General features: G+C 51.5%; 1 protein-coding gene across 1 annotated transcript in view; it reads left to right on the plus strand.

Annotated features, from left to right (window-relative positions):
• Nucleotides 1-16,493, plus strand: part of LOC138504723 (embryonic protein UVS.2-like) — a 44,495-nt gene that overhangs the window by 16,293 nt on the left and 11,709 nt on the right. Inside the window, exons 8-9 of the mRNA XM_069625260.1 lie at nt 1,179-1,306; nt 2,732-2,847. Of these exons, the coding sequence (XP_069481361.1) occupies nt 1,179-1,306; nt 2,732-2,847 (244 nt within the window). The remainder of the gene's footprint in view (nt 1-1,178; nt 1,307-2,731; nt 2,848-16,493) is intronic.

A 16,493-nucleotide genomic window follows, 5' to 3' on the forward strand; every position in this document is an offset into this window, starting at 1 on the left:
GGGCACAGGTGCCGGTAATCCCTTACCACCCTATTCCGAGGTCCCTAAGTGGGTCCCTTCCGTTAAGGGACTTCAGAGCTAATAACGGTACCGCAAATTGCAGTACCGTTATTAGCTCCATCCCCATTCCCATTGAGCCCTATGGGGGCTCGAATGGGTATGGGGAATGGTTCCCGGAATGAGGATTTACCGGGTCCTCCAAGGTTGGAATGGCCCGGTAAGTCCCTATTTCGGGAACCCGGACCCAGAATGCGGTAAGGGGGTAGCCATGGCGCTAATAGCGCCATGGCTGCCGCCTACCGCGTAATGAGGCCCAAAATATGTTCTCACAGTGATCCCTAGAGACCTACTTCATAGATAGCAAAGAACCGTCCCCAATGAGACAGTCAGAAGAGATGGAGCAAGGGCTTGCTCACTTATGTGCTGGTGACCTCCCTGGCCAAGGAATGGAGGTAGGGGTTCTAGCCTGAGCTGGGTAGCATGTGCAGAGGAGTAACGAAGGAGCATGCGTGAAAACTAATGTAAACAATTCTAACTTACGAAAGCATCATTTTTCTGAACAAATGTAGTCCTAATTTCAGACCTCCAATAGAGATATGATATGATCTGGCATTTATAACATGCCTATACACAAGTGTTTCAAGGCCCGACGAGGCAAGGGAGTGGGTACAGAGGGAAGACAGACAACGATCATACTAGGCCAGGTGTCATTCAGATCACGCAAGTGCATGGGAAGGGGAAAGGAGGAAAGTGCGGGGTGGGTGTGAACAGAGCGGTACATGGGATAATAGAATAAATAACAATAGGTCAAGTACTGCCAGCAGGTGGCAAGTGCAAGGGTAAGTGCAGACATCAGGTGTCAAGTGCTGGTAGTGGGACTGTAGGGATACAGAAAACGATCCCCAAGTGCGAGGGTTGCCAGGAAGGCAGTGCAGGTGTGCCAGTGGCAGGGGAGGGGACCTGGGCCCAAGATCAGAGGGTGGCCACCGTAACCAGTACAGTTTCAGTATCAGCCAGGAAGTCAGCAAGGGAAAAAGGAGGAGAAAAAACAGAAGAAAAGAGAAAGGTTTTGAGGTGCTTCCGGAGCCGGAGATGATTCGCCTCAAGTTTCACCTTAAAGTGGTTTACAATTGGACAATACAGGTTGTGCTTCTTAAACAATTTTTTCATCTCCCCAGATATGCTTTCAGTAGTACGTACGGACAGCCGACAATCATCCCGAAGCCAAATTCAGACACGCCCATTGGACAGAGAAATGGACTGAGCAACCTGGATGTTTCTAAAATCAACACCCTCTACCAGTGCAGTAAGGAGTTTGGGTTATTACGGTCATCCCTTCCCGGACTGAGCTCTTCGATATCCCAAATAGTAAAATCCAATTGGGCTATCAGATTTACCCAAATAAATATACAAATTTACAATGTAAATTTTTCTTACACAGTTACACACACTTAAAGCTTCCTAACATCTATCACTGATGGTTTATGAGCATTCATCAGCAAAGGCATACTAACATGATTCCCTGTTGTCATCCTATCTTAAAGCACTGATACCATTCCAGCTTCCACCAATGATGTCTCCACGGCATATATTCAGTGACAGAATTGCACAGTTCCTCACTGATGCCATCAAAGGATCCATCAATGCTGGCATCATAGCAATCCTCACTGATTGAATGTCAGCATTAGTCACACTGCCCATTCTTGCACGTATTCCTTTCTAACATTTCAGTATTAATCAGTGATGACATTCGTGCATTCCTTAATGAAAGAAACTTTCATCAAAAATGACTTCCCAACTTCCTTCAATTGATTGCATCCTAGCCTTCATCCACAGACAGGGCCTTAACATTGAACCACTGAAAGTGTCCCAGCATTCATGAAAGCTGGCTTTGTAGTTTTCTTCACTGGTGGCATCCCAACATTCATCCACTGCCACTGCCAGAGCACATTTATTGCTGGGTGGCCCAGCTTTGATCAAAATTCCTCATACCGGTGGCAGACCCAGAAGGCATTGATTCATGATCCTGATTACATCATATCTCACCTTCCTTCTTCTTCCCTTCACCACTATGCCAACATTAAATCTGGATGCACCCACGCAAGTTGCCTCAAAGTCTTTCTTGCGTGTCAGGGTTGGTGCACATGACTGGAAATCAGTAGAGAACAGTGATGGGGTGTCATTTGATGCGGGCATAACAATATTATTCAAAATACCAGCGAACTGAATTTTGGTCATGTGGCACTGTGCATGAGGTGACATCTGTCATTTCTTGCTCTCTGCACACACAAAAAGCTCAAGCCCTCTACAGAACATTTCTAATGTAAATGTAAAAGTTATAGTCAGTTACACTGCACCGGCTGCCACTCTCGGCGTCTCCCATGATCAAAGCTTGTCCTGAAAGTGTATTCTGCAGACCCCTGGATTAACCAGCCTTTAATAAATTACGATGAAAATGAAAACACAAAGGGAGACAAAGAAGAGGGGAAAAACGGGGGATATGGCCATGGTGGTTTAGGAAGATGGGGAAGTGCTCGTTTTTGAGGGGATGTGTGGGGTCCTCCGGTGTTGAAATTAGATTGTTGCTGCCAAGTGCAGACACAGGTTGGCATTCGGGAGCCATTAAGTTACACTGCAGGTAAATGTGCGTTTTGGCACGATGGGCTCGAGATATGTTAATTTGCACTCATCATTGTTTTTATTTTTTTTATTTTTAATGCATTGCCTTCAGATGTGTGCAGCACATTGCTCTCTGATACCACAGGCTCGCTCAAGTCTTCCAATAACCCCTCTGCGTACCCAAACAACGTCAACTGCATCTATCTGATCCGAGTGCCATCTGATAAGGTAAAGTCTTCAGGGGCACTTGAATAATGCTCGTCAGCTACATGCCACTGTGGCACTGAAATCAGCCAGGAATAGTGGTTGTGGGACTTAGTGGCGTACTTAACTAGGCACCGTCCAAGAAGGTAAGGCCAATGCTCAATGGCGTTGACTTTTTTATTGGCAGAGTGGTGGGGAAATGGTTGACCCTATGCATGTTTTGTCTAATGAGTTTATCATCATGGAGTTGAGGTAGATGCATAAACCAATTATTTTTCTCCCCATACTTTTGTATTTGTTTGCATGTTTGTTTTCACCGAAGAGCCACTAACTCACTCCCGTTGACCAGCTGCCACAGAGGAGCTCATTTTGCTTAGGGAGTACCGTATGTGAAATGCGTTAGAGCCCTACGTAAGGCTTTTACAGATATAGGGGGTAATTCATAGAATTTAACGCACAAGTGGCACATGCATCTGGCGCACAGTGTGCGCGTGCGATTGTCTGCACCAGCCGCGTGCGCTAAAATCCATTTCCGCGCCAGCGTATTCATGGATTTCAGCTACCAAAACCAGCCGTAGCGCAGAGTGGCGAAGCGACCCTGCAGCAGCGCCAGTTACGCCCCCAAGAACGCCCCTCGCGCAAGGAAAAGCCATCAAAATCCCCAATCCAGCGCAAAGGGCTGCGCTAACCCTGGACTAGTATACGGGGCCACCACACAGCACACGGCAAACGGGGAACGGGTATTACTGGGGTTCGCGGGAATTTTCACACGCGATAGGCCCTGTGCGAGTGGGGTACATGTATTACTGGGGTTCGCGGGAAGTTTCACACGCAATAGGCCCTGTGCAGTGGGCTACATGTATTACTGGGGTTCGCGGGAAGTTTCACACGCGATCGGAGCAGGGTATGTGTATTTCGGGGGTGTGCGTGAAGTTTCACACGCGATCGGAGCAGGGTACGTGTATTTCGGGAGTGCGTGGGAAGTTTCACACGCAATAGGCCCTGTGCGAGTGGGGTACGTGTATTACTGGGGTTCGCGGGAAGTTTCACATGCGATCGGAGCAGGGTATGTGTATTTCGGGGGTGCGCGTGACGTTTCACATGCGATCGGAGCAGGGTACGTGTATTTCGAGGGTGCGCATGAAGTTTCACACGCGAAGGGCCCTGAGCGAGTGGGGTACGTGTATTACTGGGATTCGCGGGAAGTTTTACAGGCGAAGGGCCCTGTGCGAGTGGGGTACGTGTATTACTGGGGTTCGCGGGAAGTTTTACATGCGATTGGCCCTGTGCAAGTAGGGTACGTGTATTACAGGGGTTCACGGGAATTTTCACACGCGAAAGGGCCCTGTGCGAGTGGGGTACGTGTATTACTGGGGTTCGCGGGAAGTTTTACATGCGATTGGCCCTGTGCGAGTGGGGTACGTGTATTACTGGGATTCGAGGGTAGTTTCACACGCGAAGGGCCCTGTGCGAGTGGAATACGTCTTTTACTGGGGTTCGCTGGAAGTTTCACACGCGAAGGGCCCTGTGCGAGTGGAGTACGTCTATTACTGGGGTTCGCTGGAAGTTTTACACGCGATTGGCCCTGTGGGAGTGGGGTACGTGTATTACTGGGGTTCGCGGGAAGTTTTACACGCGATTGGCCCTGTGCGAGTGGGCTATGTGTATTACTGAGATTCACGGGAAGTTTCACACGCGAAGGGCCCTGTGCAAGTGAAGTATGTCTATGTCTATTACTGGGGTTCGAGTGAGCTTTCACACGCGATTCCGCTGTCAGAGCGGGTATGTGTATCTAGTGGGGTGCACGGGGAGTCCCACACGTGAATTGGCAGTGTGGGTCCTCCCAGGTGTGCCCTCCACCCCATCCATGGCCCCTGCAGGCAACCCACAACACAGGGGACTACCCTGCACAATTGGCCATGCTCCCCAGCCAGCACACATGTCACCTTCCACTAGTGATCACCAACTCATGTCCCCCTGCACTCCCACCCCCATCAGTCAGGGGCACCTGCCAGCAGGACCCCACTCATGTCCCAATCATGTCCCCCTGCACCCTCACCCCCCGGCAGTCAGGGGCACCTGCCAGCAGGCCCCCACTCATGTCCCCCTGCATCCCCACCCCCCAGCAGTCAGGGGCACCTGCCAGCAGGCCCCCACTCATGTCCCACTCATTTCCCCCTGCGCCTCCACCCCCCAGCAGTCAGGGGCACCTGCCAGAAGGCCCTCACTCATGTCCCACTCATGTCCCCCTGCACCCCCACCCCCAGCAGTCAGGGGCACCTTCCAGCAGGCCCCCACTCATGTCCCCCTGCGCCCCCGCCCCCAGCAGTCAGGGGCAACTGCCAGCAGGCCCCCACTCATGTCCCACTCATGTTCCCCTGCACCCCCCCTCCCAGAAGTCAGGGGCACCTGCGAGAATGCCCCCACTCATGTCCCACTCATGTCCCCCTGTACCCCCACCCCCCAGCAGTCAGGGGCACCTGCCAGCAGGCCCCCACTCATGTCCCACTCATGTCCCGCTGCACCCCCATACCCCAGCAGTCAGGGGCACCTGCCAGCAGGCCCCCAATCATGTCCCCTGCGCCCCCACCCCCCAGCAGTCAGGGGCACCTGCCAGCAGGCCCCCACTCATGTCCCCCCTACACAAAATAAAGATGCACATTCATGGCCCCCTTCTACACCAAAAAACCACATCATGCCACCCCATTCTTGAGACGCAATGATTTCCCAATCCACCCCACACTGACATGCCTATCTCAAGACACAAACCAAAAGTCAACTATGTACATCAACACATGTCCGTCACACAGATACACTGGTTGGCATGGATTGTGTAAACCCACATTTTCACATGCATCAACCCAATGAGCAAATCCCACACATGGAAATAAAATATGAAAATGTATTATGTACAAAAATAAATAAATGAAATTAAATAACACAAAAATACCAAACATGAAATGAAAAGCATGTGCAAAAGATGAGTGAATGAAAATTATAACCAATCCAAAAAAAATCAAAAGAAAAACAGTCCAAACTCTCCCTCCACCAACGCAAATCCGAAGGAAATGTAAAAAAAGAAAATCCATTGCTTCATGTCCATAAGAAAAAAAAAATCAAATTAATCCATGATCAAACTATTCAAAATCCATTGTCCAAAAGAAAATTCCATGATTCCATGTGCAAAATCAAAAAAAACATATCAAATCAATCCATTGTCCAACTATGTAAAGGGTCCATGAGCCCAACCAAACAAATGAAACCTACCTAAGAAACTACCTAAAAATAGAACTATATACAAATGTGTGTGGCATTGTCCATTGACCACAAATAAAAGGAAAAGGAAACCTAACTCTAAAAACTATTTACAATGGCAGCGGGCTAGTCCGACGACTCACTTCCCTATTTCCCGGGCCAGGGCATCATCGAAATCCTGCTCGATGTCCCGGAGGTGATCCTCTTCCATGGCCCCGTGGGTTCGCAGGGACGATGACATGTGGACCTCCAGGTCCCTGTGAATTGCCTCGAGGCACTCGGCCCGCCTCAGAGCCCTACGCATGGAGTTCTCCGCCCTGACCATCGTGAGCCGTGCCTCTTCTGCCCGCTGCCGCTCAGCATCTACAGCATGGCCTAACCGATGCCACACGGAAGACACTTCCAGTCCTGGGTTCTCCTGCCCTCTGGCTGATGCCTGCCCTTCCGATGTTGAAGGCCCCGAACCATCATGGCTCCCACCTTGTTGCTGCTGCTGCTGTGCCTCTGCCTGTGCCCTGGCTCTTGCTGCCTGCACATCCGCCTCCGGCTGGGGTGCAGTTGTTGAGGTGGTCACCCCTGCTGGATGTCCGACTCCCGACTGTGGCAGGGATGTGTCCTCCACCAGCCTGGCCGCAGGGTCAGAGGCAGCTCCAAAGGGTACCCAGGTGATACATGGGTGGGAAGATGGAATGGAGGACGACTGGTGCGTAGGGGGTTCAGGTGAGGAGGGGGTCGCAAGAAAGTCCAGCACATGGAGGAATCCAGCACTGGTGACTCGTCCCAGCAGGTCAACGCGGTCAAAGAGGCACCCGAGATGATGTGCAGTCTCTTCACGAAAAGACTGCACGTCAACTCGCATGCCCCGTTGACGCAACGCTATCCCGGCCAGGACAGGCTCAACACGGTCCCGGATAGCCACGTCCGCAGGGAGAGAAAGGCTAGTTGTTGTGCGCTCATCCCCTCCCTGAAAACGGGTCTGGACGTAGGCATCCCTGTTGGTGCCAGATGATGCAGTGACAGGATTAGGGACAGGATTGCACACAGGCACCTCCCGGTGGCCTGTGCTGCCTCCTGTCCCTGGTCCTGCACTGCACCACTAGCACCAGTGGAATCTCCACCTCCTGACCCCGTGTGTGTCCCTTCCACGGTCTCCTCCTCCACCAAACCCCCACCAACCTGGATGACTATATGCCATCTTCTTCCGTCGGACCCTGTGGCGTTTCAGCTGCCCCTTCTGCTGCCGAGGAGTCCACCTCCAACCTCTGCCTCTTGGACCTACCCTCGGCAGCTGCGGCCTGGGACGCGGCACCAGACTCCTCACTTCCCGACGAGATGACAATCTGGAAGGGGAACCGGGCCTTGCGTCTCCGGCTGGTGGTGCGATCCCTGCCGCTGTGCTCCACAGCACCCTCTCCGCCCTCTTCATCAGTCGACGCTGCAGACAGGGAGAGATAAAACACAGGCATCAGGGCACAGTACATTGGACTGATACACACATGACAGTTGTACATGAGTGGCATTGTCAAACTTCAGACATGGCATCACACTGCATGACACACATGTCATTTTAACTCACACACATGAGCATTTCCACAGCAATATTGCACCAGGCAGCACCATCCATACACATACAACAGCATGTACAGCCAAAGGTGAGCCTGACATCACATGAAACACTGGGAGTGCACTAGACATGCACACACGCCACCACACTTACATGCATGTGTACATCTCCTCCAACTGGCGCAGTGATGAGATCGCCATACATGTCACATCTGACATTCAGCCTTCTAAATATCAGTGTCACGTGCATCCATGTTGCATCACAGTTGCACACTTGTCAAATACACATACATGCACATGTACACAGTGCAGATACATGCATTATGAACCACCATCCATGCCACAACCATGCCAATGTACATTCACAGAAATTCAAACATGTGTGCTCCCACACCTGCATTTGCCCAGCATGCTTACCAACACATACACCATCAATGTGTCTCACACCTGAGAGGACTCACATGTGGCAGCCTCACGCCCATGTTCATACACATCCCTACATGGACCTACAAAAACACATGTGCAACCTGCACACTACTGGCACACCACGACACGCACAGCGTCCAATCACCATGCATGTACACTTACCGCTCGACTTCAGATGGGTCTGCCTCTCAAGGATCTGGACGTAGAGCCCTGGGCATATGCATTCCAGGACCCCCATTTGGTGGTCCGACAGCTGGCCCTTGTGCCCCTTGGCATCCACTGCCTTTGAGAGGTGCCGGGCCTTGTTGAGGGTCCTGGACCTGAAGTCCTTCCAGAGCTTCTTGACATGATGTAAGTTGCGGACTGCCACCCCCTCCGCATTGATGGCAGTCACAATGTCCATCCAGATCCTGGTCCGTCCTTCATAGTCGGCGCGCAAACTTCCAAAGAGGGAATCATACTGCCCCAGGACTTGCTCCACCAGGACACCAACATCCCTGGCACTGAAGCTGGTGGCCCTCTGCCTCTCTGGCTGGGGGTTGCCAGTGGTCTCAGATGGTGTTGTGCCTGACAATGGCAACCCCAGAGGCAGGAGTGGGTGGGCAACTGGGTCCTGGGGCTGGGCTGTGGAGCGACGGAATCCCAGTCGGGAGTGTTCGGTTCCAGCAGGGGTGGTCACAGCAACTGCACCCCTGGCTGGCAGCAAATGACAGGGCACGTGGGCAGCAGGCAGTCAGGCAGCAGCAGATGGCAGGTGGGAGCATGCTCGGGCCTCTGGGGGGAAGTAATTCAGCCTTCTGGGCAGGAGCGTGGTCTTCCGTGTGTTTTTGCGTGGCCAGCTTGATACGGAGTGATTTGGCACATGAAAAAATTGCACGTCAGCGTGTATTGGAGGAAAGGCCCTTAGCGCGTAAGTACGTCAGCACACGTATGCGTTTTCATTGGACCAAAGGCCCTTAGTGTGTAAGCGCTTCTCTGACGTTACGCGCGCAGGCATTTCCCTCGTGCCGTGGGCATTTTGTTTCAGCACGGGTCAAAAAACTGCACGTCCGCGTGTGAATGCATGTAATCTGAGGAAAGGGCCAACGCGCGTAAGTGATGTGACGCATGCGGGTGTTTCCCACAGCACGGGTTAAAGGTAAGTGGGGCCAGCAGTTCACTGTGCGTGCCTTTCGTGGAGACCGACGTGTGTAGCTGCTTTGTGTAATTTTGCGTGCCATCACATCTTCACAGCGATCGAGGACGTATCTCTTCTTTTGGCGGGGGTGTTGGCTACACGTGTTTTTCATTATCACGCTAGTCAGGCGGTGAGTCGCGCATTCTATTTTTCCCACTGCGGGTGCCCCTGTGTATCACACCCGTTTTCGAGGTCATAGTAGCCTGCATGTCCCACGCGTATTCATTTTTCGTGTTACTGGGTGCCACCGCGTACTGCGGGAGGTTGATTCCACGCACGTAGGCTGCAGGGTTGCGTGCATGGTTTTACTGCAGTTTTGGGGTGCCTGGGCGTAGCGTGACCCGTCACTACATCAACGGGGTGACATACAGCCTTGCAGGTGCAGGGGGGCTGTTAACATCTTGCATCCCACCCCCTTCACTCAATTGCCCAGGTCAATTGTGGTGTACACCTCCCATTGGCACTACTCCATCTGTGCCGGCACTACTACATCTGTGCCATAGTTGGGAGGCCACCAAAGGTGAGGGGCGCCTCAGCTGGGCGTACTCCTCGTGGCAGGCGTGGTCAGGGATGTGGCCGGGGGCCAGGGAGTCAGGGGACTCCAGGATGTCCAGGGTGGCTGCAGAGGGGGAAGAGGCAGGGATGCACCACTTGAACATGATGTTGTGCCATGTGTCGGTGCAATCATGCCACCACCCCCTGTGGTTCCGGGAGATGCAGCTTCTGCATCTGGCACAAGCGCCCGTGCGACCCAGCAGTCTGTTTCATCGACTGCCACGGGCCCAAGGGTAGTGGTAGCTGCAGGTGCAGCTGTGGACACCACCACCCAGGCTCAGGGTCTGCCAGCGCAGGCTGCGTTGGCAATTGAAGAGCCCTTGGAAGATTTCCAACAGGACCGGAGGGAAACCGTAGGGGCACGCAGGGCTGCCCTGACCAAGACACGTGCCCCTGGGGAAGTAATGTCATCTGCTGCCCCGAACAGCTGGGTGTTGGCAAATGCATGGGGCAGATGCAGCCAACAACACCCCGGTTGTGAGTCTGCCAACCAGGACAGTCGCGGTCAATGACCCTGCCACAGCGGATGTTGACGCGCAGGGTCCATTAGACGGCACCCAGCTGCCACTGACACAAGTCAGCCCTTTGTTCGTCCCTCCACCTGCCACTCCCTTGGCTCAATCCACCGGTCCCACTGGCCATACTGATCAGGGCGGCATCAGCCAGCCAGGGTCTGCGCCACAATCCAAGAGGAGGAAGGTTGCACCTGCAGCACAGGCTGGGACCCCACACACAGCCACGAACTACTGCATGTTGAGGAAGAACCTTTCTGCAACCAGGAACTGAACTTCCTCGTGGGCTACGTGCGGGACCACAGCCGTGACATGCTAGTGGGTGCTAATTGTCAGACTATGGCTGCCCACCGTGATACCCACAGGAAGCAAGTTGCGGAACATGTGAGTGCATTCTGTAATGAGGTGCGCACGGCGCAAGAGTGCAAAAAGCGTTGGAATGACCTCAAACGCAGCGCTAAGGCTCAGCGTGGCTCAAATTACAACTTGACTCTGATGACTGGCGGTGGGCCTGCACCGGAGGAGGAAGACCTCACACCGCATGAATCACTCGTTGCGGAGTTCATACCATCTGAATCGGTCGAAGGAGTGAGAGAGATGCCGGACTTTGATGCCCAGTCCAGTGAGTGTTGATGCGTGTTTGTCGAGGACGTGTGTGTTTTACTTGTGTGATGTGTTGTGCATGACTGCCACTGCATATCACGTGCACATGGTTATGATATGCGAGTAATGCAATGCTTCCCTGATGCATGTCTACTCTGCTGGATGGTGGACATGTGGAGCAGACGGGGACTGTCCACATCACCACTTTTGCACCCTAGTCACATGCTGGTTACCAGTATGCTCCTCCGGTCCATGTTCCAGCTCACTGGCACTTCTGCATGTAGCGTGGGGTGACCTTCCTCTCAGCCCAGGAACTATGCATAGCATGACTGATGTGCATGTGTCCTCTGCCTGCAAGGGGGTAGCCAATCTAGGCATGCTCCCTTGCCCCTCAACCCCCTGCTCTGCACCCCAATTCCATCTTAGCACTGGTCTGCTACAATATTGCCCTTGGTTACTTCCCTGGTCATGCCTCCTGTGTACATTGTAACATCCAGCGGCCAATCTGCCAGACATATCCATTGAGGTACATCATCAGTACTTGATGCAGGGTGTTTCACTTGGACTGTGCAGAGGTCAGATGCCCCGCAGGGACATGAGTGCCGATTCATGCTCCATGTGCATTTCACGCATGCCCATATGTGTCCACAAGTCCATGATTACCTAAATTGCATGGCATTTCTTCTGCCTTCCCATGTCAACTGTGGCTCAGTACTGCGTTGCACACATGTTTATGGTCTGACAATCTGTGTGGGTCACAGGCTTCAGCCTGTTTAATGGACAATGACTCTGTCCAACTGGTGTAGTGTCTTCTTCACACGTGGGTGGACTCCAGAGGTTTCATCATGTGTCCTGCTTACTGTCCCATCATCATTTGCAGTGTTGTCACTTGACTCACATGAAGCTGTTGATGCTAGTCAACACTGTCTGTCAATAAACAGGTCTATGGTCAGCCTTTTGATACCATGCTAGGCATCCCTGCTTTTGCACTTGGGTGGAGGGCTGCTTTGCTTGTAGATATGCTATCCATTGAATCCACATTGCACGTGATGCCTGAAGTTGACCTTGCACTGTCTTCACATTTTCTAACACACACCATGAAGTCCTTGTACATGTAGGTAGTGAGTGACACACATATTTGCTGCACTGCATACAACCACTTCAATGCAAACTGCCAGCTTTCAACAGCTCTGATCACAGAAGCAATTTCAAGTTGACCCAGCATGCATGGCAGGTTCTATTTTGTGTGTCACATGTCTGCCTGATGTGTTTGGTGTCGGTGTGTGTGTGTGTTGAGTGCTTCTAACATGTGTAGTGACCTTTTTTCTCTCTATTTTTCAGATGATGACGCAATGGAGCCGGAGGATGGTAATGTCATGCCAGGCACAGGGTTGTTATCACTACATCAACCCAGCACAAGTGGGGGTAGTGGGGTGATAGGCCATGAAAACCCCCAAGTGCTACAGTCCATCTTGTCTCTGGCTGCCTATGAGTTCAGCCCTGAAGAGCACTCTGACGACCATGTCGAGTTGGAGGAGCATCATGTCCATATATCAGGGGTGAGTGATTCTGATGTGGACACTCCTCTGTCCGCGACACCTGCACTGAGGGGTCAGACAGTCTTGGAACCTCTGCCCGTGGTGGATCGGGATGCAGGGTCACCCTCCACACTAGCCAATGATGTGCCTGGTGCCAACACAACGAGGACACCTGGTCCTTTGGTCCCGCAGGGGTCAAGCCCAGCAACATGGTCGCTGCGCGCAACCACCGTATACTTAGTGGAAGCAAGACATGACTGCCAATTCTGAACGGCAGGGGGCAGCAATGGAGAACATCGCTGACAGCATGGAGCGTGTGGCCCAATATGTGCTCCGCCCTGCTAGGCAGGTGCTTCTCCAGCAGCAGGCGGCACGGTCCACGGCCCGCTTGCTCAGGCTGGGCATGGCGGCTTCAGACATGGCACGCCAGGCTGAAATGTCATCTCTGCATCAAGCAATTGCTGCTCACGAAGAGGCCCACATGAAGGCCCTGAGGGAGGAGCATGCTTCCCTCAGATCCACTCTGGGTATCCTTCTGATGTCCCAGAGGGAGCGGGCAGAGGAGAGGTTTGCACAGCTTGAGCGTACCATCTTAGCTGAGCTGCATGCTTGCCAGGAGGTGCAGCGGTTGTCAAGCCATGCCTTGCAGGAGGAACTCTGTGTTACACATGCTACCTTGCAAGAGGAAGCACGTGTATCACGGGAGGTTCTGCATGCAGACCTACATGTCATCGCCACACAGAACCAGTCTCACCCGTCCGGCAGACCTGCTGCCGATGAGGGGCAAGCTGCGGCTAGGCGTGGTCATGCTCCTGTGCCACGTCCTCCTTTCCAGGAAGAGCCAGACACGGATGACAATCTATCTCCCACATAGGTCGGGCTGTGCAGGCGTTGAGTCCATGGAGGTTTTTTTTTTTCCTCAGCATCCTCGCATGTGGGTGTTGATCAGCACCCTGTACCTCCCCCCTCCTGGGTGCCTCCCCCCTGGGTCATATGTGGCCATTTTTGATTTTTCTTTTAGTTTAGTTAGTTAAGTTTCTGTTTGATAGATAGTTTAAATAGGTAAAGTAGGTTTTTCATAGTTAGTGTAATTAGTTAATATAGTTTAAAATTGCTAGTCTATTGTGCTTTCATGTGATGGTGTGGTGCTTTGTGGCTTTTGATAGCATCCACTGTCTGTTCCAGCTGGGCCCTTCAAGCTTGTCTTGTGTATGTGTTTGCTGCTTGGGGTCCTTGACTCATATATGCCACTCCTGCTTCCCTTATCCATGGGCACGCAAGGATGGTTCGGTGTAACAGCCTATTACACAAGGGCAATGGACTGTCATATCTGTGGCATGTCTGCTGCTGTGGAACTTGTGTTAACACCCCTAGTGGGGATGATTGGGGTGTAATTGTCCACTGTTCTTCTTTTGCTAGATGGGTTATTTAATGATTCATGTGTACATTCATTGCTATGCATTGTGTAGTATGTTTCTTATCTTTAATGAACATGTGCTTGTTTCAAATCATGCCGTAGATAGTGTGTTCCACACTGTTGCTGTGAAAGACGGACTGATGGTGTGATTTCTGATGTACGTCTCTGACGTGGTCCAGTCATGTAATGCCTGAAGAGACACACACAGATGAATATTAAGCATTATTCATGTGTTTCCTGCACTTTCTGAAGGGGGATGAGCCTCAGGACCACCTTTGCCAGCAGACATGGGCCATTGGACGTCTGGAATCATGACACGTTTGGTGCTGCCGACATGCGCCTGTGTGCGCAAGCAGAGGCACAGGGATTGCGATCATGCATCCGAAAATCAATGACGTGTTTCAAGGGACTCCAGGCAAGGTGAGTAGCACAGGGGGGTCACAACACAGCAAACCTTCCACCTGGCCAGTTGAACATGCATGCTTAGTAGCAGCACTGACTGTGAATCTGAACAAATATTGGTGTAGAAGCCCACAATACAGCTCAGATGTGTTAGTGGACTGATGGCTAGTTGATGTGAAAGTTGTCTGGGGCACCTGCAGGGGCAGTGGCACATATCCTCCGGTCCACCATGGTCCATTGAGGCACTTGCATTAGCCATGTAGCGTTCCAAGACATGGAATGAAGCAGCTCACAGGGACAGACAGCAAGGGACAGACTCGGGTGCAGTGCATTTCATTTCCAAGTAGAAATTGATACATGCACTGGCTACTTTATTTTGGTCATGGTGGTACAGGACTTGTTCTGAAGTCAGATCTTGCTATATGCGTCTGTCTGCTTACACAGGGAACATTGCATGTTGTGTGAATCATGACACATTGGTGTTCCATTTGCCACGCACCCACCGGTGCCCGACTTACTGCATTGACTGTGTATGAACCATCAGAGGGGTAATGTTGCGTATGGGTATGAAGCATCCACACAAGTTTGTCTGTTTGTAGTGTATTTTGTTACTTTGGGGCATATTTGGTGGCATGTTTGTGTGTTTTGGGCACGCACAGATTATTAACTGTGGCTCTCTTTGCAGCATTGAAATGCTCCTGTTACCGGACCTGACAGTGCGCAGGCAGGAGGCCAGCACTCACCCCAGAGATAAGTTTCTCTTTGACTTACGTTTGAGTAATTTGGTGCTATGTGCATGTGAACAAGTTTGATCTACTTGTGTATATGTTAATGTGTGTACTACATTTTGGTGCATTCCTTACTTTCCCGTGTCAATCCTACTCCCCTCTCCTACCCCTCATTCCGGTTATCCAGTATGCCAATGCATGTCCCGACTGCATATCCCTGACCCTCCTTCCCCACCCGGGTCTCAGAGGCCTGTGTGAGTTAGACCTTGCAGGCACCCAGACCACGGTGGGGGAGGCTGTTTCCTGCCACTCCTGTGCCTGTACACAGGAGCTGTGACAGTAGACATCCGTTCGTGGTGCATCATTCTATGTTATGTGCCACACATGGTTCAGATTTTGTTGTGACATTGTTTTACTGTGCTACCTTGGTTGTTAACATCATTGTGGTAGAACTTGGCCTTTGTGGCATACTGCTACTTCAAGTCATCTACTGGAGGCTGTTCTGGTTTGTTTTGCTGCCTGCAGGCTATTTGCTTGGCTTCTGTGTTGTCCTGCTTTGAGTTCTGTTGGATTTTGTGCTTTTGCAAATCTAGGTGGACTCTGAGGGTGCTGGCAACGTTTTACACACAAGGTGGGAGATGGTGACAAAAGGGAAGGGTGATCCTGTGGCCAGGTGGAATTCAAGGATGTCAGATTTATAACCCAGATGCAGTTGTTCAGTGGGTCCTGGTGATTTGTGAGGGGGGGGGGTGTTTTGTTGTTGATAGTTGCCTTGCCCTGCAGTGTGATGGGCACCCTGAAATTGTAATTGTGCTTTCCTATTTACATGATGTATTCTGCTGATCAATGCCTTTTCATGTGTTGTGTTTACCTTTCAGGTGTAAGGGGATTGTTGTGATTTTACATGCTTGGTATACACATGGTGAATGTTCACATGTGATGTGTAGAGGACACTGATGGTCACTTGATTTCACATGCATATGTTGAGTGCATGTCCCTACTGACCCACACACTCGCACTATGATCCACCACATGTACAACCACCCTTCCATGTCCACGTGTACACTCTGTTTGCCGTCTGGTGCCCACTGTGTCCCTGCAGCACATGTTCTATGACCATTTGTGGATCCTGTACATGCCTATTTTGTTTTTTTTTATGTAGTTTGTCACTTAGATGTGATGCTCAGGGTGTGCATCACACACAATGGCTGTTCACTGTGCTGTGCGCTAAGCAGTGTGTTGCAGGAGGTGGACACGGCACACAGTAGCTGCAGTGTTGATTTTGCAATGCACATTGTGCATGTGGACAGGCATTCATTGTTATGTTTAAAATACAACTTTTGGAATGCATTTGGGTATGACTTATTTTGGGTGGGAGGTTGTTGGTCAGTCATTTCATCTGATTCCATGTCAGGCATCATTGTCTGATGCCCATTTACATTTTTTAACATGGCAATGTGCACCTTTTTGTGAATGGCTTTTTGTGTATGGCTA

Source organism: Ambystoma mexicanum, chromosome 11 (genome assembly GCF_040938575.1).
Source record: "Ambystoma mexicanum isolate Mex_15411 chromosome 11, UKY_AmexF1_1, whole genome shotgun sequence".
In the NCBI taxonomy this organism is placed as follows: domain Eukaryota; kingdom Metazoa; phylum Chordata; class Amphibia; order Caudata; family Ambystomatidae; genus Ambystoma; species Ambystoma mexicanum.